The sequence below is a fragment of the Nanorana parkeri genome, unplaced genomic scaffold (assembly GCF_000935625.1).
Source record: "Nanorana parkeri isolate BGI_ZX_2015 unplaced genomic scaffold, ASM93562v1 scaffold907, whole genome shotgun sequence".
In the NCBI taxonomy this organism is placed as follows: domain Eukaryota; kingdom Metazoa; phylum Chordata; class Amphibia; order Anura; family Dicroglossidae; genus Nanorana; species Nanorana parkeri.
The window spans coordinates 431,280-447,574 of NW_017307175.1; the positions used below are offsets into that span (position 1 = coordinate 431,280).

Here is a 16,295-nt window from a genome sequence, read left to right on the forward strand (position 1 = left end):
GGGGGGGGGGGGCCCTTAACGGTTTCTTGCACCGGGGCCCTGAGGTTTCTAGTTACGCCTCTGACAAGAAGTTATTGAGAATAGAAGAAACACTTTCTTAATAGTACTTCATACTTAGACCATAAAAAAAGTACAAAATATGTTCCATTTTCAAATTTGAAACCTTAATATAATGATGACGATGATGATGATACTGTTTAGTCTTTGACATTCAGAAGCAGGATGAGACAGCGTGGTTAAAATACACAGTGTACATACACTGGAAAAAAAATACAATTCTGCATCAAACACATTCTAAAAAAGCTTATCTTGTCTAAGCTGAGCAATGAAAGCATACATCTACATGGTTGCTCTGAGCAATGCCTCCCCCTCCCCATAGTAGTTCCTTTTTTTTTTAATTAAACCTTTCAAGTGTAGTACAATGACATCCTGTAAAGGGCAGTTACCCATGGAAACTGCTCTTTCAGGTTACACACATCAGTTTAGTGGCAGATGAATTCTGATTGATTGTTATGGATTACTGTGCTTTGAATTTGATATAAGAGAATGCTTAGCAAAGCATTCTACTGGGGAAAAACAGTTAAAGTAATTACAATGTTCCAGTTGTCATGCTGTCTATTTTTCAACATCTTATAAACAAGCTATGGTAAAACAGGTGCCATTATTGAACTAACTTTTAACTATGTAAACACTGCAGACACATATTTAATTGCTGTTTGAAACAATGGCTTAAAGTGGAATGCAATTCCCCGCAAACAATTATTATGGTCTGTTGTATAAAGTGTGACCTGTACCACCTGTTAGTTGATAAATACCTCAGCAACTGTTCAATTACAAAATAATCCCAATACTGCTCAACTCAAACAATTATATTTCATTAGAACACAACCTTTACTTACATGTAACATAATTTGAATCTATATCTAAAGACATACTGCATATACTGTAAGTACATCTGAATCTTGCTTACTGTTTGTAAGAGTTGAATACTCTCGTTTATATTGACATATATTGACGTTTGGTTTTGGACATTGATGTTTCTATCACCTGGATGTAAATATTAATGAACAGGGCTAGAATTAAATAATGAGCCCACAGGCTACCTATACCACAGATATTAGTGACACAGTACAGTTTCTGACATATTCTATATAATATATAGTAAAATAGAGCATGTCAATTACAGGAACATATACGGTATGTACTTATTTAAAAATTCACACAGGGGTTTAAACCATTTGCTACTCTATCCAAAACAAAAAAGTTTTTTTAGTGACACACTTTAAATATGACCAACCTGTTGATGCCTTGGAAATATGCCACCTTTGGCATTGGCACGTGTGGCTGTTCCTCAAATTCAAGTTTGTTTATATGTGTAAGTGTGAAAAGCTTACATACCATGCTCAGTTGGGTACATTTACTAAAGCAATGGAGGCTGTTCACTTGGCAAAGTTAAAGGTTACAAATGGTTAAGCTGTGTTGACTTTAAAAACCTAACCATGTGCTAGCAAAAACCCTGTTCTTTCAATTTCCCTTGCACATAATTCGGTATTCAAAGTCAACACGGGTTCTTCTTACTTACCAAAATGAAAGTTGCAAAGTGAAAAGCCTTTACCCCTTTAGTAGCTCAACCCCACTGTGCTTCTTAGAGCCTATAACATTTCTGGCATTATTATTTCCTAACTCAATTAGGCATGCAGAGTTTTATGTAATAGCCCCTTTTGTGACATTTTCAGTATGTAGAAAGTTAAAAAAAATAAACAATTTGCATAACTCATGAAAAGTACAATACAATGCATTTCAGTTTTTTACTAAAGCTTTAGTTTTGTCTCCTAACATAAAGGGTTTAATAGTTCCCACAGTTCCCCTTAGAAACAACAGTTGGATATTGACCTGAAATTGATTAGATTATATCACTAGTGAAATACAGAGGTTTCAATGAAGAAACATTTTATATCATGGTCATGCCTAATATAAGATCTCATAATTGCTAATTGCTGCAGATTTGAAAGAATCCAGAAGGTCCATGCAGAGGGATCCTCTTTATGAGGTGATCTGGGACCAAAAGGGAACTCCAGTTTACATGAAAATTTGCTTTAATGGGGAAATGTTTAATATTGCAATTAGTGATGGCCTATCAGCATTAGTAGTTTTAGTAGTATGATTTAATGTGTTATATTTATCATATTTTTTATGTAAGGGTCAAATAATCTACCACTATTCTACCATTTACATATCACAGCTCTACTTCCTGCTATTCCACTGACAGACAATGCTTGTGCTTTACCGCTTTTTCTCACAATGAAATGTATGAGTCAACCCTTCAAAAATAATTACACTCATTCACTGTGGCTATATTTAATACAATGATAAAATTGTGGATGAGCACTCTTGTAAAAATGTGAAGGTCACATCAAAACACATGATAAACATTGCAAAATAAAAATATGAGCTAACATGCAATATATATGAAATGTTGCCTTACAGCACGTGTCCAGACCATGGACATTAAAGTTTTTGTTCATATTCATAAATTCAGTCAGGGAAAATTTTAAAAAAAATATGCAATGTAGTGCATGCACATTTCCCCATGTTGTCCTCTTTAAAGACCCTGCAAGTACAGAAAAAATACTTGTTGATTGGCAAGAATTAACTCAGCTATAAAGTCCCTTTGTGGACTGACAATACAGAATTTTTCTGGAGTGTGGTCAACCCTGCCTAGGTTTCTATTGCTAAGCTACTCAAACTCACCCACTCTCCCATCACTGAATGATTAGCATGAAAGCTAACAATTCTAAAGATATAAACTGGGAGGGCTAAATACTCTCATTAAAGGAGAACTATGGGGTTAGGGATTTTCCCCATAGTTCTCCTAAGGGTAATGGGAGGACACAAACTAGCGTCCTCCCGTCACCCAAAGCTCAGTATACCGAGTATACTGAGACGCTGCAGCTGAAGCAGATCCCGACAATTATTTCTGGATCCGCCCAGCTGCGTGAGTGACAGCTGGCTCTGCCTATCTAGCGGCAGAGCCAGCTGTACCCGCCCCCTCCCCCATCCGTTCTGCCAGTCAGCGCCGGAGGATCGGAGCGGGGAGGGGGAATCCAGTCCCTCCCCTGTCACGGCAGAGAGCCGTGACAGGATCGAGAAGTGAGCAAACGCCGGTATGTGTTCGCTCACTTCCCGATCTACTGAGCCGACCTGTGACAGTCTCATTGTCACAGGTCGGCTAGAGCTATGAGGTGAGTGAAAAGCACTCACCTCATAGTTCTCCTTTAAGATACCACAGGAATTGTGCACAAGACACAGCACAGCTCTAAAGTTCTAAAAAGATTACTGGATATATGTTTTTTTAATTATCAAACAGACATAACAAAACACTTTCAACTGTATATTTATCAGACCAAAATGGTGCAAACAAGAGAATTTAATTATTATGATTTACATACCCTTTAGCAAGCAATTAAGAAGCAGTAAAGTAGCTTCTAAAAAAGCCATCCCTGACCTCTCTAACTGCATGTTCTGTGATGTAATTCATCCTCAAAGATTACAAAAGTGTCTAAAGTTGGGTTTCACTTGGTGTCTAACAGCTGTTAAGGTTGTCAGGCTGCCAAGATTTTGCAGCAATAGAAAATAAAGGGGGAAATAAATGGAGATTTTAGTGCATCTAGTGAGGATTTTGAAGGCAATTGTATTAAAACGTCTTACAGACACAAAGGTGAATGGGGACTTGGTCTACAGTATTTTTTTTTTTCCCAACACAATTTTATTGGTTTTGCATTGTACAGTATACAGTATACAAGCTTGAGAGTAGTGAAGATAGTCCTGTCTGGTGACTCTGTAAGTGGACATTAGCTCCGAGAACGTCAACACTTTGCCCGTGGATTTGGATATAAGATTGTGAAAAGTTGATATCCCCTTTGTTTCCCATTTGGCGAAGGTTCCATATTCCACTCCCTGTGGGAATGCCGGATTACCTCTGATTAGTAAATGCTTGGAAAAATATGGATTAAGTTTCGCAATCTTGTGTGTCTCCCTCCAGGCTACCACTGTATCTCTAATGATGACATTCGTTCGAAACTGGAATATTTATGGCGCAGATACTCGGCAGCGAGGATGGGTGGTAAGATTCAGGGAGGCCCACGATCCGCACGTTGTTGCGACGTGAACGGTTCTCGAGGTCCTCAACCCGATCCAGGAGAAATTGTACTTGTTTAGTGTTGGTATGTAGCTGAGAGGCCGACGAGTCAGCTCCCTCCTCCAGGGTCACTATGCGTGATTCCGCCTCCGTAATTCTCTGGGCCTGGTGCAAGAGGTCCTGACGTAGGGATTGTATGCCCTTGGAGACTGCCTTGCTCACTGCGTCCTGGATGGTTGGCCGCAGCAGTTTGGCTACTTCAGCGGCAATCAAGCTGTGATCCGACATTGCCGGCAGCTCATCATCCGATGAGGCACCTAAGTCTCGTGGGTCGGGGGTTGCGACCATCTTGGTCTGGCTTTGCGGCCTTCTGCTGCGTACCGGGGTACCTTTGCCGCGAGGTCCGTTGCGCCGCTTCGCCAGGAACTTATCCATGCTTCCGTGGATCGGGTAAGCGTCTGTGATGTTTGTGGGCTAGGAAAGGCTGCTGGTTTCAGGTTTTATATGCGGTTTTGTGCCCTGGCAGTGCGGGAGCTCTGCACTCTGCGTCCGCTACATCAGGCGCCGGAACCGGAAGTCGGTCTACAGTATTTTAAAGTGGTATTAAAGGCAAAAGGGTTTTAAGCTTTTTCAAATGCTGATGGAATCACTTACAATTGATTATGCTCCCTGATTTTTAAAAGTTTTAGTTTCCTGCAGAATCAGCTGGTCCCTGGAGCACTGATCCTAATATCCTTTTGTAGGGTAACTTATTTTTCCCTGCAGGGTCCCATGGAGCCACCCCTGTGAGTTCTAGTAAGCTGTGTATGTTTTCATAAACACACAGACCAAACAGCAATCCATTCCCCTTCTCCCCACTACCTTCTTTTCTCTCCTCCCTTCTCCGAGCTAGTGAATGGACAGCTGCTGGAGACTGATCTGTCCCTTGTTGTCACCTTGTACTGGACCTGAAGTTCAGGGAAGTGGAGCTGAGGGAGATGTAGTTGTTCAGAAACAGGATGACTGTAAGTTATTGGGCAAAAAAGTAAAGAAATGCATTGCTGGAAAATGTATATTTGTTTGATCTGAATTCAACATTAAAAAGGTTTGAGAGTTTAATACTACTTTACCCGCTTGTTCAGAATATGTTAATATGTTTTATTTAATGTGCATGGTCTGGGAACAGGTTCATGTTAAAACTGTTCATACGACGTCCATTTTCTGTGCTGACCTGATCCGTACGCTCCTGCACTAAAAATGCATCCCAATGTATCCCTATGTGTTTTATGGGCTACAGTTCTCACATGCGCAGTCCGTTCAGGTTACGACAGAAAAATACTGCATGTCACATTTTGTATGGTCAGGAAACGGTCCGGGAACACAAAACACGTCAAAAACGCACTGCACTGCAGCTAACATACTGACAGCCCCACTTCAGCAAAAAAAATAAAGAAATATATATATTTTTTTTTAACTGGAACGCATCAAAAACGCGGCAAAAACACATAACCACGTCTGCAGATCCGCACCTGATCTGGACCTGAAAATCATGTGAACAGGCCCTTACAGGCTGTAACTAGACAGTGAAAGGATAAGCAGGAGAGTGAAGAGCTCATCTCTCTGTCATTATTCTATCGACTAACAACAAATTACCCCATGTGCTGCTTCTCCCCTCCTGTCCTGAGCTCTTATCCTGCAGTAGAATTCAAGAGGGTATGAGCAGGTCAAATTCAGGTACTTACATTGCTTTTAGTTTACAAAAATACATTGATGATGTATGCATATGTCGGACTGCATTTATTTGTGTCCTTTATATCTGCCAGAAATTCAGCTTTAAAGAGTAACTCAACTTTCAAAAGATAAAAATTAGAAAATCTTTAAAATATTTAATGTTATCAAAAACTACCTTTCCATTTAAAACTACAAAAATCTGCCACAGAAATGCAATGCAAGAGGAGAGAGAAGAAGGAAGTGGGGAGAAGAGGAATGGCGACCAGGTGGTGTTCTGTATACACTTGGTATATGGAACACCCCCAGAAATGTCACTTCCTGCTTCTGTGATTGGCTGACTGATTTTCCCAGAAGTCTGCGCTAAGATACAAGTAGAACATTGTGGCATCCCTTGCAATAGAATTTCATTTTTGGGGAGATACTCCCTAAGGGTTAATTATTAGTAAATGGATGCAGACACTGCAACATTCCCTATTATAACCCAGGAAGCCCACTAGCTGATTATAATGAACCCAGACCCTCCCATTCAGGGATCAGTTTGGAAAGGTCCTGCTGGAATAAGCAGCTTTGTCTTTAGAACAGAAACAGGTAGGAAACTTCTACTAAGTTGGTTAAAATCCTTGTAATGTACACAGAACACCCAGAGGGGATTGTTTGCCTTTTCCCATCAAACGTGGAATGACTCTTTAAAGTAGAATTAAGGATTGTTTAAGTGGTTAAATAAATACCATGCATCTGTTCACTTAAAAGTATAAATATAAATTGCTTGATTTTTTATATTTGTTAGAATGTATTCATTTCACAATTGCATAGACACATGTAATATGAACCGTCTTCTTATAGTATAGTTTTATTTGTATATCACATTAAGATCTAGTTTAAGAGACAAAAGCAAGCTGATACATTCTTCATAATTTGGGTCTGTAAAACTGATTTAAAGCAGAAGACATATTTATTTCTTCCAGAAGCATTAATAGACAATATTTCACATGGAGTTTTAAAATAAGTTAATTAATTTTTCATTTTAAAACATTTATCATGGGATTTATTAAACTATAGCAAAGGGGTAATATTAGGCAATATATGCACAAATCACGGAAAAAAAATATTCTCATTCCAAGATGTCTTTTCATGCCATTAAGTCATTTTACATTTTTTTAACTAGGACTTATGTCTCATCATGCATTGGCAACATTTTCAATGTTGCGCACATTTACTACAATTTAACTAGGCATCTTAGCTTAGCAACAGGTAATTTAGCAACATATTCTTTAGGGAATAATGAATACTTATACCAAACATTTCTATGCACAGCACTACACATTAACTAAGTTCTAGTTTCAAATAAATTGGGAATTTCACAAAATAGTGTACCACCCCTCAGCACTGGAAATACTTTTTAAATTCCACTGCTTATGCTCGTTGGTTTTAACACAACTACACTAATAGTCATGATGAGGGATGAATGATAGTATCTCGTACCATTTGGTAGCAGGTGATTCTGTTGAAGAGAGTTCAGAGGATGAGTAACTGGAAGGTTATGCTGTCCAGGCAAGTTGGGATGGTTTACAGAGGCTTGTGATCCTTGGGTAGGGAGAGACTGAAGCTTTTCTTTCTCCCAAGAACCATCACTGCTCCCTGTAGAAATGAATATACATTATTGGGATTTAGGATGGTGTCTATAATTTACAAAACCATTGATTGAGCAGGTAAGCCTTATTTTATTGGCATTGTACTTCAACATGTTTTCAAATGAAAGGTATGATTTTAAAATTTACAGTGAATGAATGAAACATAATTGTAGCTATGTTGACACATACATAGTGTATGTATTGCCTTATCATTTAATTCAGGACAGTTATACACTTTACTTTCTTTAGTCATCATTGTGTATAAATATATACAAGGATTCATTCTCACTCTCCTCCAACCCTCTAGCTTCTGCTAAAAAGCTGGGGAATAGCTGGTGGAAGGAATTCATCAAACACAGAAAACATTGGTCCATTGTCCTCTACTACCTGTATTTTAGAAAAGCTGGCTCAGAACATATTTAGCACTTTACTGATTCAGCCATTCTGCCAGTTTTTATATATATAATTGTATAAATAAAGTGCCTGGAAACACAGCAAGATAATCCACAAGGCAACCTAGGCAGCAGCACAGTGTTCAGCAGCTCTCCAGGCTTGGGGGGGTAAGTACAATTTTCATTCTCCTGCAGTAAACCAGCGGGAGGATGCTATTGGCCAAAGCTGTGCACCGTCCTGTTACTTCACAACGAGGATGAACTTGCGTGCAGAAGCTGTCTGATGGAGTAATGCCAATACAGGCAATGCAAATGGTTGTAGCAAACATCTTTGTACATGCTGCAATCCTAATGAATCTTAACAGAAAGGACCAGTGGACAGATTGGGACCTTGCCTAGGCCCCCATTCTACCTTAATGCATCTCTGCCTAGAAAACTACTCTAAAACATGTGCCTATATCTGATTGTCAAGCTTTGAAGTGTAAATGTTACGCATCAGTGATCCATTTACACAAGTCACCACTAAATCCATTTGCTACATCACACAATCAAACGAAACCCAGCTGTGCACAAGGCAAATGTCTTCAAGATCAGTGACTTGAAAATACTGAAGCCAATGGATCAGTATGACAGTCTGACAGCTATCATGTTAACAGGAGGTTTGAATTGGCACTCCTCATATCTCTTTTAGTACATATCTTCTGTAAACCTGACCTATCTGACCCAGGCAAATAAAAAACACTTATTATCGCACTGACATTATGCATTCATTAAAATGTTTTTAAATTTATTGCACTTACACAATGGCACAGCACCGTTACTGACATTTCCGTTTAAAAACGCTTACCCAAACCAAGTTTGGTTTTTTTTGAGTTGCTCACCTGTTCCAAGCAATAGTTCTGACTTCATTCTTACTTTATTCACTACATGCGTATTTCAGGTTAGTGAGTCAGATGGTATGGAAACTAGTAGAGAGGGAGGGTTAGCACTAGAAACTAATCAAACTGCTATAGTACATGTGTGTGTTAACAGAGAACACTGTGGCAGGGGGACAGAGCCAAAAGAGCACAGTAATGACTCATTATTGTCCAATCAGTAGTGTGAGGGTGTGCTCTTGAACAAGCTTTGCTGCAGCTGCCATTAAGTTGAGGACCTGGCTGTGCTATTTAGCAGAGCTGTCTGGATCACAGGACTAGCTACTCGGAATTACAAATTCTTTTGACAGGTAAAACAGTTTTCAGTTTCAACTGCGTAACTGCTTTGAGTTCAGTTTTAAACACATATATTAAATTAGTACAGAAAAGTGTAATTTCTGCATGACCTGTGACCCAATAAACAACGCTAACAATTCAAATGCTTTCCTTAATAGTCCATAGTTAAATAACACATTTTAAAGTTAAAAAAATGCATATATTTGTGTATAGCATATGGAAACTGAAATTATATTATACTTTAAGACTTTTTTTGAGTACTTCAAACACTTTTAGAGCCAATTTGTGTATCTTGCTATACTGCAAATCACTCTGCACTGTTTCCAGTAAAAGTGCTTTAATTGTTGCCTTTTTATTGTCTCTGTCATGCCTATGGAGATTTGCATACACTATACATTCACATTGTGATTTCATGTTCTTCTAAAATGCTACGTACAAGCATTTTATCCTAATGAATAAATGACTTTGTCCTTTATGTATAAAATATAGTTTATATTTGTTGCAAGAGATTTTTAATAATAAATGATTTTAGGTTTGCTTGAACATATTCAATAAAGTGTGATTAATTTGGTTTTTCAAAAATGCAAACTAGACATTACTATATTACTTTGCAAAATGCACAGCTTGCAACATTATTGTCTCAGTGGGATCTTAAATTGAATTGTAAAATGTGTCTTATTTCCAGTTTGATTTATGTAAGAAATTGCAGAGGATAATGCCCTTTTTGAAGTTTCATTGCTTCCTGAATGAAAAAAATACTACTCAAGAAAGCATGTTATGCAGAGCTGTAAATTATAGACAAACTGTAATGCATATTTGTGACAAGGATGTCATGTCCCCATGTTTGATTTTTATAACTTGTTTTTTTTTTATTGCTGCTTTGTATTGTGGCACATCATATGATGAATCTAACAGCACACATACTCTGTGATTTTATTGCTCTAGTCTAAGTAATTACAAAATCTTTTTCTACTTTAAAAAGAATCTTCTGTGCCCTAGGAATTAATCTATGATACCATTTACCTTAGCTTTTTGAAGTAAATATCGCTAGATAAAAGCCAGCTGCCTCTGTATAATTGAGTACTTGAATAAATGTGACAGTGTTTGAAAATGAATACAAGTATTCATACAGAAAAAAAAACTTGGAGTTCTATAACAGAAAAAAATCTGAAACATAATCATCAACCAATAAAAACCATCACAAATAGTAAATATGGTCCTTGTTTGTATAGCATTGGCTGTTTCTTCTATCATTTATAAGTAGAAATTATTTACACAGTTGACATTAGTTACATGTCAATGTGAAGCATGGAATAATGTAAAAAAAATATACATTTTAATGATTTCTGGAGAAGTGTGTGATACTTAGAAATAATAATATTACATTCATGCATGAACAGGAAAACAAAGCATAAATGAGGATTGAAACATACAATATGAACACTGTATTGCAAAGACATGCACTGGAGAGCTGATAATGATGCTGTGAATTCAGCAGGACAGGGGCTATTGTTGATGGCCCTCTACAGGAAGCCCAGGATTCCAAGAAGCACTTGCAGGATCAAAAGGTACATGAGATGAAGTGACAGGGAGTCTTCATGATTAAAGTTTTTTTTCCCCTCCCCCCAATGTTAGTGTAGGGACCTTAAATGATGCCTCTTAATCCGATCTTCTTCTTCCTTACTGTCATTTTTAGCTGTCCCTCCAGTGCTGCTGCCGGTCTCCGATCCAGCGCTGACACCTCTGTTCTCCTCTTAGCTCATGTACCACAAAGTCTGTGTGGGTGCACGCTGCTCCATATACTTACCTTGTGTCTCTCCTCATCTCCTGGCCGAACATCTAAAATGCGCATGCGCCCATCCCAAGATCCTTGGCGGCCGCCCGTGAAATTTTCAGATGTTCGGATGGGAGCGCGTGGCGAAGACAAAGGTAAGTTTAAACCTGTTTCAAAGGTTTAAAAAAAAAAAGTTTTTGCATATATCTACTGCTTGCTAGCAGTAGATATATGCAAAAAAGTGAGGGTTTAATAAACCTTTAACTGTTATTGTTTGTATACTCAAAGCAACACAAATGTGCAAATAGAGATTGTTTTGTAAGTGGAGTTTTACTGCTTTACTGGAAAAAAGCCTGCTGGTTACAGAGCTCAATAGCTCAAGCTTATATTTATACACAGTGAATGATATGTATTTACTAAAGAAGCAGAGATATATATTACTTTGCAAAGCAAATGTTCATTTAACTGAATAGGATGAAACAGTGTTCATATCACTCATGTGCAAGCAAAAATCCAGTTTTGTTTTTTCAATTTTCCTTGCACATACATAGGGAGTCTGTTTACAGGTCCCTTCTGCCACAGATGTAGTACTTACGTTCCTGGCAGCAAAGAATTAAAGGGAATGTAGTAGTTGCTACATATTTTACATGTTTATTTATTATGATCAAAACTAAAACCAGTGGGCAGTGACTCATGCCTTATCAGTCCAAAGCTTCTATCAAGGGAGCTGCAAAGTAATTAGCATCTGCTGTGCTGTCCCTTTAATTCATAGTGCTGTGTGAACGCTTTATCATGTATTAAATGTTTATTAATAAAACAACTTGTATACACATAGTGTAAAACTTATATGAAACAACAGTTTCAAATTTTTAAAATTAAAATAATAATACAGCCTGAAAACCATTACAGGTTTTCTTTTAACATGTTAAAAACAATGTAGAAAAACAATTATAACTTCTTATCTAGTTTCTACTGTCACCTTTCTATAGAGCAAATAGACAAAATCACTGCTTCACTAGGTTGTTGAAACCTTTCCCACTGTGATTATGTGGGTGAAATATACAAACTATATGTATAATGTCACTATAAAGTAAACTTGTCACACACCTAGGCTTCAAATTAAGTATATGATGACAACATGCGTAAGCCTTCGCCTTCAGCTTCAGTAAAATGTATGCATGTTAAATGGTCAGTAGCTCTAGACTGGTGAATGATGTTTCATACATTCCCATTTATTATTGAATGCCAACTGTGATAGGAGAATATTGTAATCTAGAGCAGCTCAGTGGCTGATATTCTAATGTGAAAAGAATTTAAGTAAACCTAATGCTAGAGAGCCACTTAAAAACAAGGGGTTGCATTGCTAATGAGAGATGATGTCCAACATCATTGACATATCTTATTAGAGGCATTTAACTGGTTCCTGAACAACAGGAGAATGGACAATTAATATTTTGTCTTAAGTCTCTCTGGGTAGGCTACACATTTATCTTTAATTCATATTACACAAAATTGCTAGTATCTTTTAGAGGTAAAAAATTATTACCATCAAATCAATCACTTGTAAGGATGATGTAAATAATGTATTATCGTCAAAAAGTACCATAAAAGTAACAAATGATATAGGAGAAAAGAGGTCTAAGATGCACACCAAACCGGGTGAACATGTCTAAAACCTCTTTACTTTTATCTTTACTTTTTTTTTCTTGAAAGTAGGTCTTACTAGATACTGTAACCATTCTTGCTGCCATTTTGACACTTTGGGGTCTATTCACGAAGCTGCCAAGGGCAGCCGAGTGAATGAACGATCTGAAGTGAAGTGAGCCGAACACTGTTCGGCTATTCACTTCAGGCTGGTACGGCTAATTTCAGCCGTACATTGGCTGAAATCAGACGTACATCGGCTTGCTTCGTGTGGCTTCGGGTCGGCCGAACATGCTCAGCATGTACCCGCCCTCTGCTGATGGACCTGATGGGGAACTGCAGCAGAGGGCGGGTACAATGCTAGTTTACTATTGGCTATTGCAAATTGAAATAGCCAATAGTAATGTCCCAATGCTTTTCAATGGGAATTTTTTTTTTTTATATTCTGACATCGATCGTGTCAGAATAAAGAAAAAAAAGGACACAGCAGTGTTTCTCTCCTGGGCGGCCGGGAGCAGGAGACTCCCGGGCGCCAGGGAGAGTTAGCTGTTTGGAGATCAGTGTCCCTGGTTAGACGGTAATCAGGGACGCTGATCTCACTGCAAGTGGCCGGAGCTAGCCGTAAGATCACGGCTGGCTCCGCCCAGCTGTCAGAAGCAGGCTGCTCGGCCAGCTTCGGCTTTCAGCACGGCTCAGCCGAGCCGATGCATATGCATTCGGCTCGGCTGTACCGCTCGGCCATGATCGGGAGCTGTACGGTGAATAGCCCGTAAGCACCCCTTCGGTTCTACTGAACCGAAGGGGTCCTGGGGCCGAAGCTACCCAAAGGATCGGCCGAAGCTACGGCCAGATCCTTCGCCAGCTTTGTGAATATACCCCTTTGTGTTTTATATAGCAGACAAATGAGTTAGGCAATGGTAACATGATACTTCAAATAGTCAGCCAGTTAGATGTGTCTTTACCAAGAATCTAGTTCTTATATGACAAGTGAGATACAGTTCCAGCATCAGCAGAAATGTATAAAGCAGGAAGGCTCAACCTATTTAATAGACAATTATGGATGAGTGCATTATCTCACTCAAATTAAGCAAGATAAGTTAACAAAGCTTGCCAACTGAAGTGCTTCCTTTTAGAAATGTTGCTTTGTCTTGTTATTCTGCAGCATATAAGTTATTGATGCATGACAGCTTAAAATATTTTTGCCATTAACTACAGCAAGCATGTTATTTTTGTTATTCATGGAGAAAGCTGCTTTTAGTTAAAACATAAAAATGCTAGTTACAAGGTTTCTGCAAACATAACTGCCATTCCATTAAGTAAATGGTGCTGTGAACAGTAAATAGTGGCCCCAAGGGAAATGTATGTATTGATTTTGCTTCCATGTTGGTTGGCTTATGTTTGCAATTGTCAACTCTAATCTGAGCTTGTGTAATAAGCATCCTCATAACTACTTAGAGAAAGAAACAAATATTAATTATAAAATATTGATAATTTCCTGGCCTTTAAAATGAGCGTTCCTAGGTTTATGCATTTTGATGCTCAACTGAAAACTAAAAAGCATAGTAGGTAAGCAGTACATGGTAATTACACTGACATAAATCTCCAGCCAAGAGAATAAATGATGCAAATTCAGAAAGTATTGGTGCATGATAAGCATTATGGTTTCTATGCACAATTGTAAGTGTGAAGTTACAGTAATTGCCCTATAATCAGAAACAAATAGCAGTATGAATGAAAGAGGGGAATTACTATATCAAGCAAATTCACACTAAAGGCACTAACCAATCAAAGATGCTTTTATTGTCTTCAATGCACTAAAGAAATACAATTTATTTACCAGCTGGTTGCTTTAATGTATACCCCTGAGATTGTTAACAAGTAAAACTCAGAATGGGTTAATATGAAATTTTATTCTATTTCTCAGCATAACCTATTCCTATACAAAGTAATTTTCTATGTGAGATTATGTTATTATTCCTTGGCTGTTGATGCTCTCATGCTGTTTTATGTGTTTTATAGATTTGTTTTATGTCTCAGATGTCTTTGCTTTCAAGTAAAGCTACATTATAAATGGTCTTTTGGCTCTTAACCTCTGTCACCCTTTTTGACTAACACCTGTAAAAACCTGAAGATCTATATAGAAATAATGCACTTGGTAATCTTTCAAGAAAGAATGGCTGGTCTAATTACATTGCTTTTGAAAACTACTAAAGATCTCCCTAGATATGAGTAGATGCAATACCTTATTGCTGTTTTGCTATCGCTGCTTTAATATGATTTATTGTTTGTTGTCTGAACCTAAAAGAGAAGGAAAATTAAATTTGTAGTGCTATTACAGCTAACCCCATCTTTGGACCTATATTGTAAAGGCACTCACAGCTATGCTGTCACCTGTAATTGATCTGAAGTTGTTGGTGAAATGTCCAGGAAAAAGCTTCTATTAAAACAGCAAAATGCCTCCCAGATGTCTCATACCCTCTAATGAAGCTGTTTACTCAAGGTATTTCCCCTACAATGGCCATAGGTATATCATAATTTCCAGGATATGTGGATGTTTCCCGTAAATGGTGCAAACATATTAATCATTACATTTAAATGTTACAATTATTCACAGTACATTTGGTCAGGCACTGTTTGGCCAAGTTTAACAATATGTTTATGCTGTAGATAAAATCAGATTCCAGATGTCCTTGAGTAGTGTATTCTTTTTTTCACCAGTTCTCAAATTCAAAACAAACAATGCCATTTCTCCCTTTTCTTGCATTCACAAGAATAAATTACTTCTATGGGTTCAAGACATTTTTGAAGATCTGGTACTTGATAGCATTGCTATCTGGTGTTGTTATGGTAAAATAAGTGTAGTCTGGTTTAAGGCCTCCTAATTCTTTATACCTTTCTTTTTATTCTAGTATTGCCTATTTTTTTCCATACTACAGTTCATACATGACTTTCTGCATTTTGTGTCTTTCCCCTTAATGTACTTTCTTTGCACTTTAACCAAGTTCTGGGCTTAAAAAAATGAAGCAGTATCTTACTGCCAATTTGATTTTGTTACACAATTGTCTGCAGGCTTTTGTATTATTATAATTGTATTTATTACCAAAAAATGTCCTCCCCACAAGAAATGGCAGCCAATCTTTTAGCCCTGGCATGCAGCATCCCATACCAAACGCCTTTTAGAATGAAAAAGTCTCCAAAAAGGCATTTCCTTTAAAGCTCCAGGTCTACACCTCTGAATTTGACCTGGTATCAGCCTCTTGCAGTTCCTGTGTAATAGGACTGACGTTTTAGGGAACAAATTCAGTTCATGTGCCAACAAGAAGCACGCTAATAGAAAGAGTAAGCAGAGTGAGATAAGCCCATCACTGCTGCCTCGCCTTTCACTGTCCAGCCACAGACAGGGGCAGGTCCAGGATGACCTGAGTGCAGAGAAAGTGGGTTGAATAATGCTAACCATCAGACCTAGGACATAACTTTTTGGCTGGGGTTCTGCATTGTGGAAGAAGAGCTTTTGGCCTTTCTCTCTATAATATATTGCATTATATTATTAGATTAAAGCGGGCCTTTACCCCACCCCTTCACTAAAAATCCCATCAGCTTGCAGCTCTGCATGCTGATGTGAAATCATCTTACATTCATTAGTTAAACAAACATGTTTTCTTTCACTTACCATTACTGTTATATTACTTCCTGGTCCTCTCAAGCATTCCTGAAGTAATCCAGGCCTCATGTGACTGGAACATGTGGCAATATACACCATCTCAGGCATCCCCCCCCCCCCTGGGATGTGTATTT

The 16,295-nt window shown here is 38.1% G+C and overlaps 1 protein-coding gene across 3 annotated transcripts in view; it reads right to left on the reverse strand.

The window, feature by feature from the left end:
- Positions 1–16,295, reverse strand: part of DACH1 (dachshund family transcription factor 1) — a 290,304-nt gene that overhangs the window by 88,913 nt on the left and 185,096 nt on the right. Inside the window, exon 5 of one of the 3 annotated variants that reach the window (XM_018566002.1) lies at positions 7,331–7,486. The exons of the other annotated variants lie outside the window; for them this stretch is intronic. Within the exon in view, the coding sequence (XP_018421504.1) occupies positions 7,331–7,486 (156 nt within the window). The remainder of the gene's footprint in view (positions 1–7,330; positions 7,487–16,295) is intronic. 3 annotated transcript variants of the gene reach the window in all.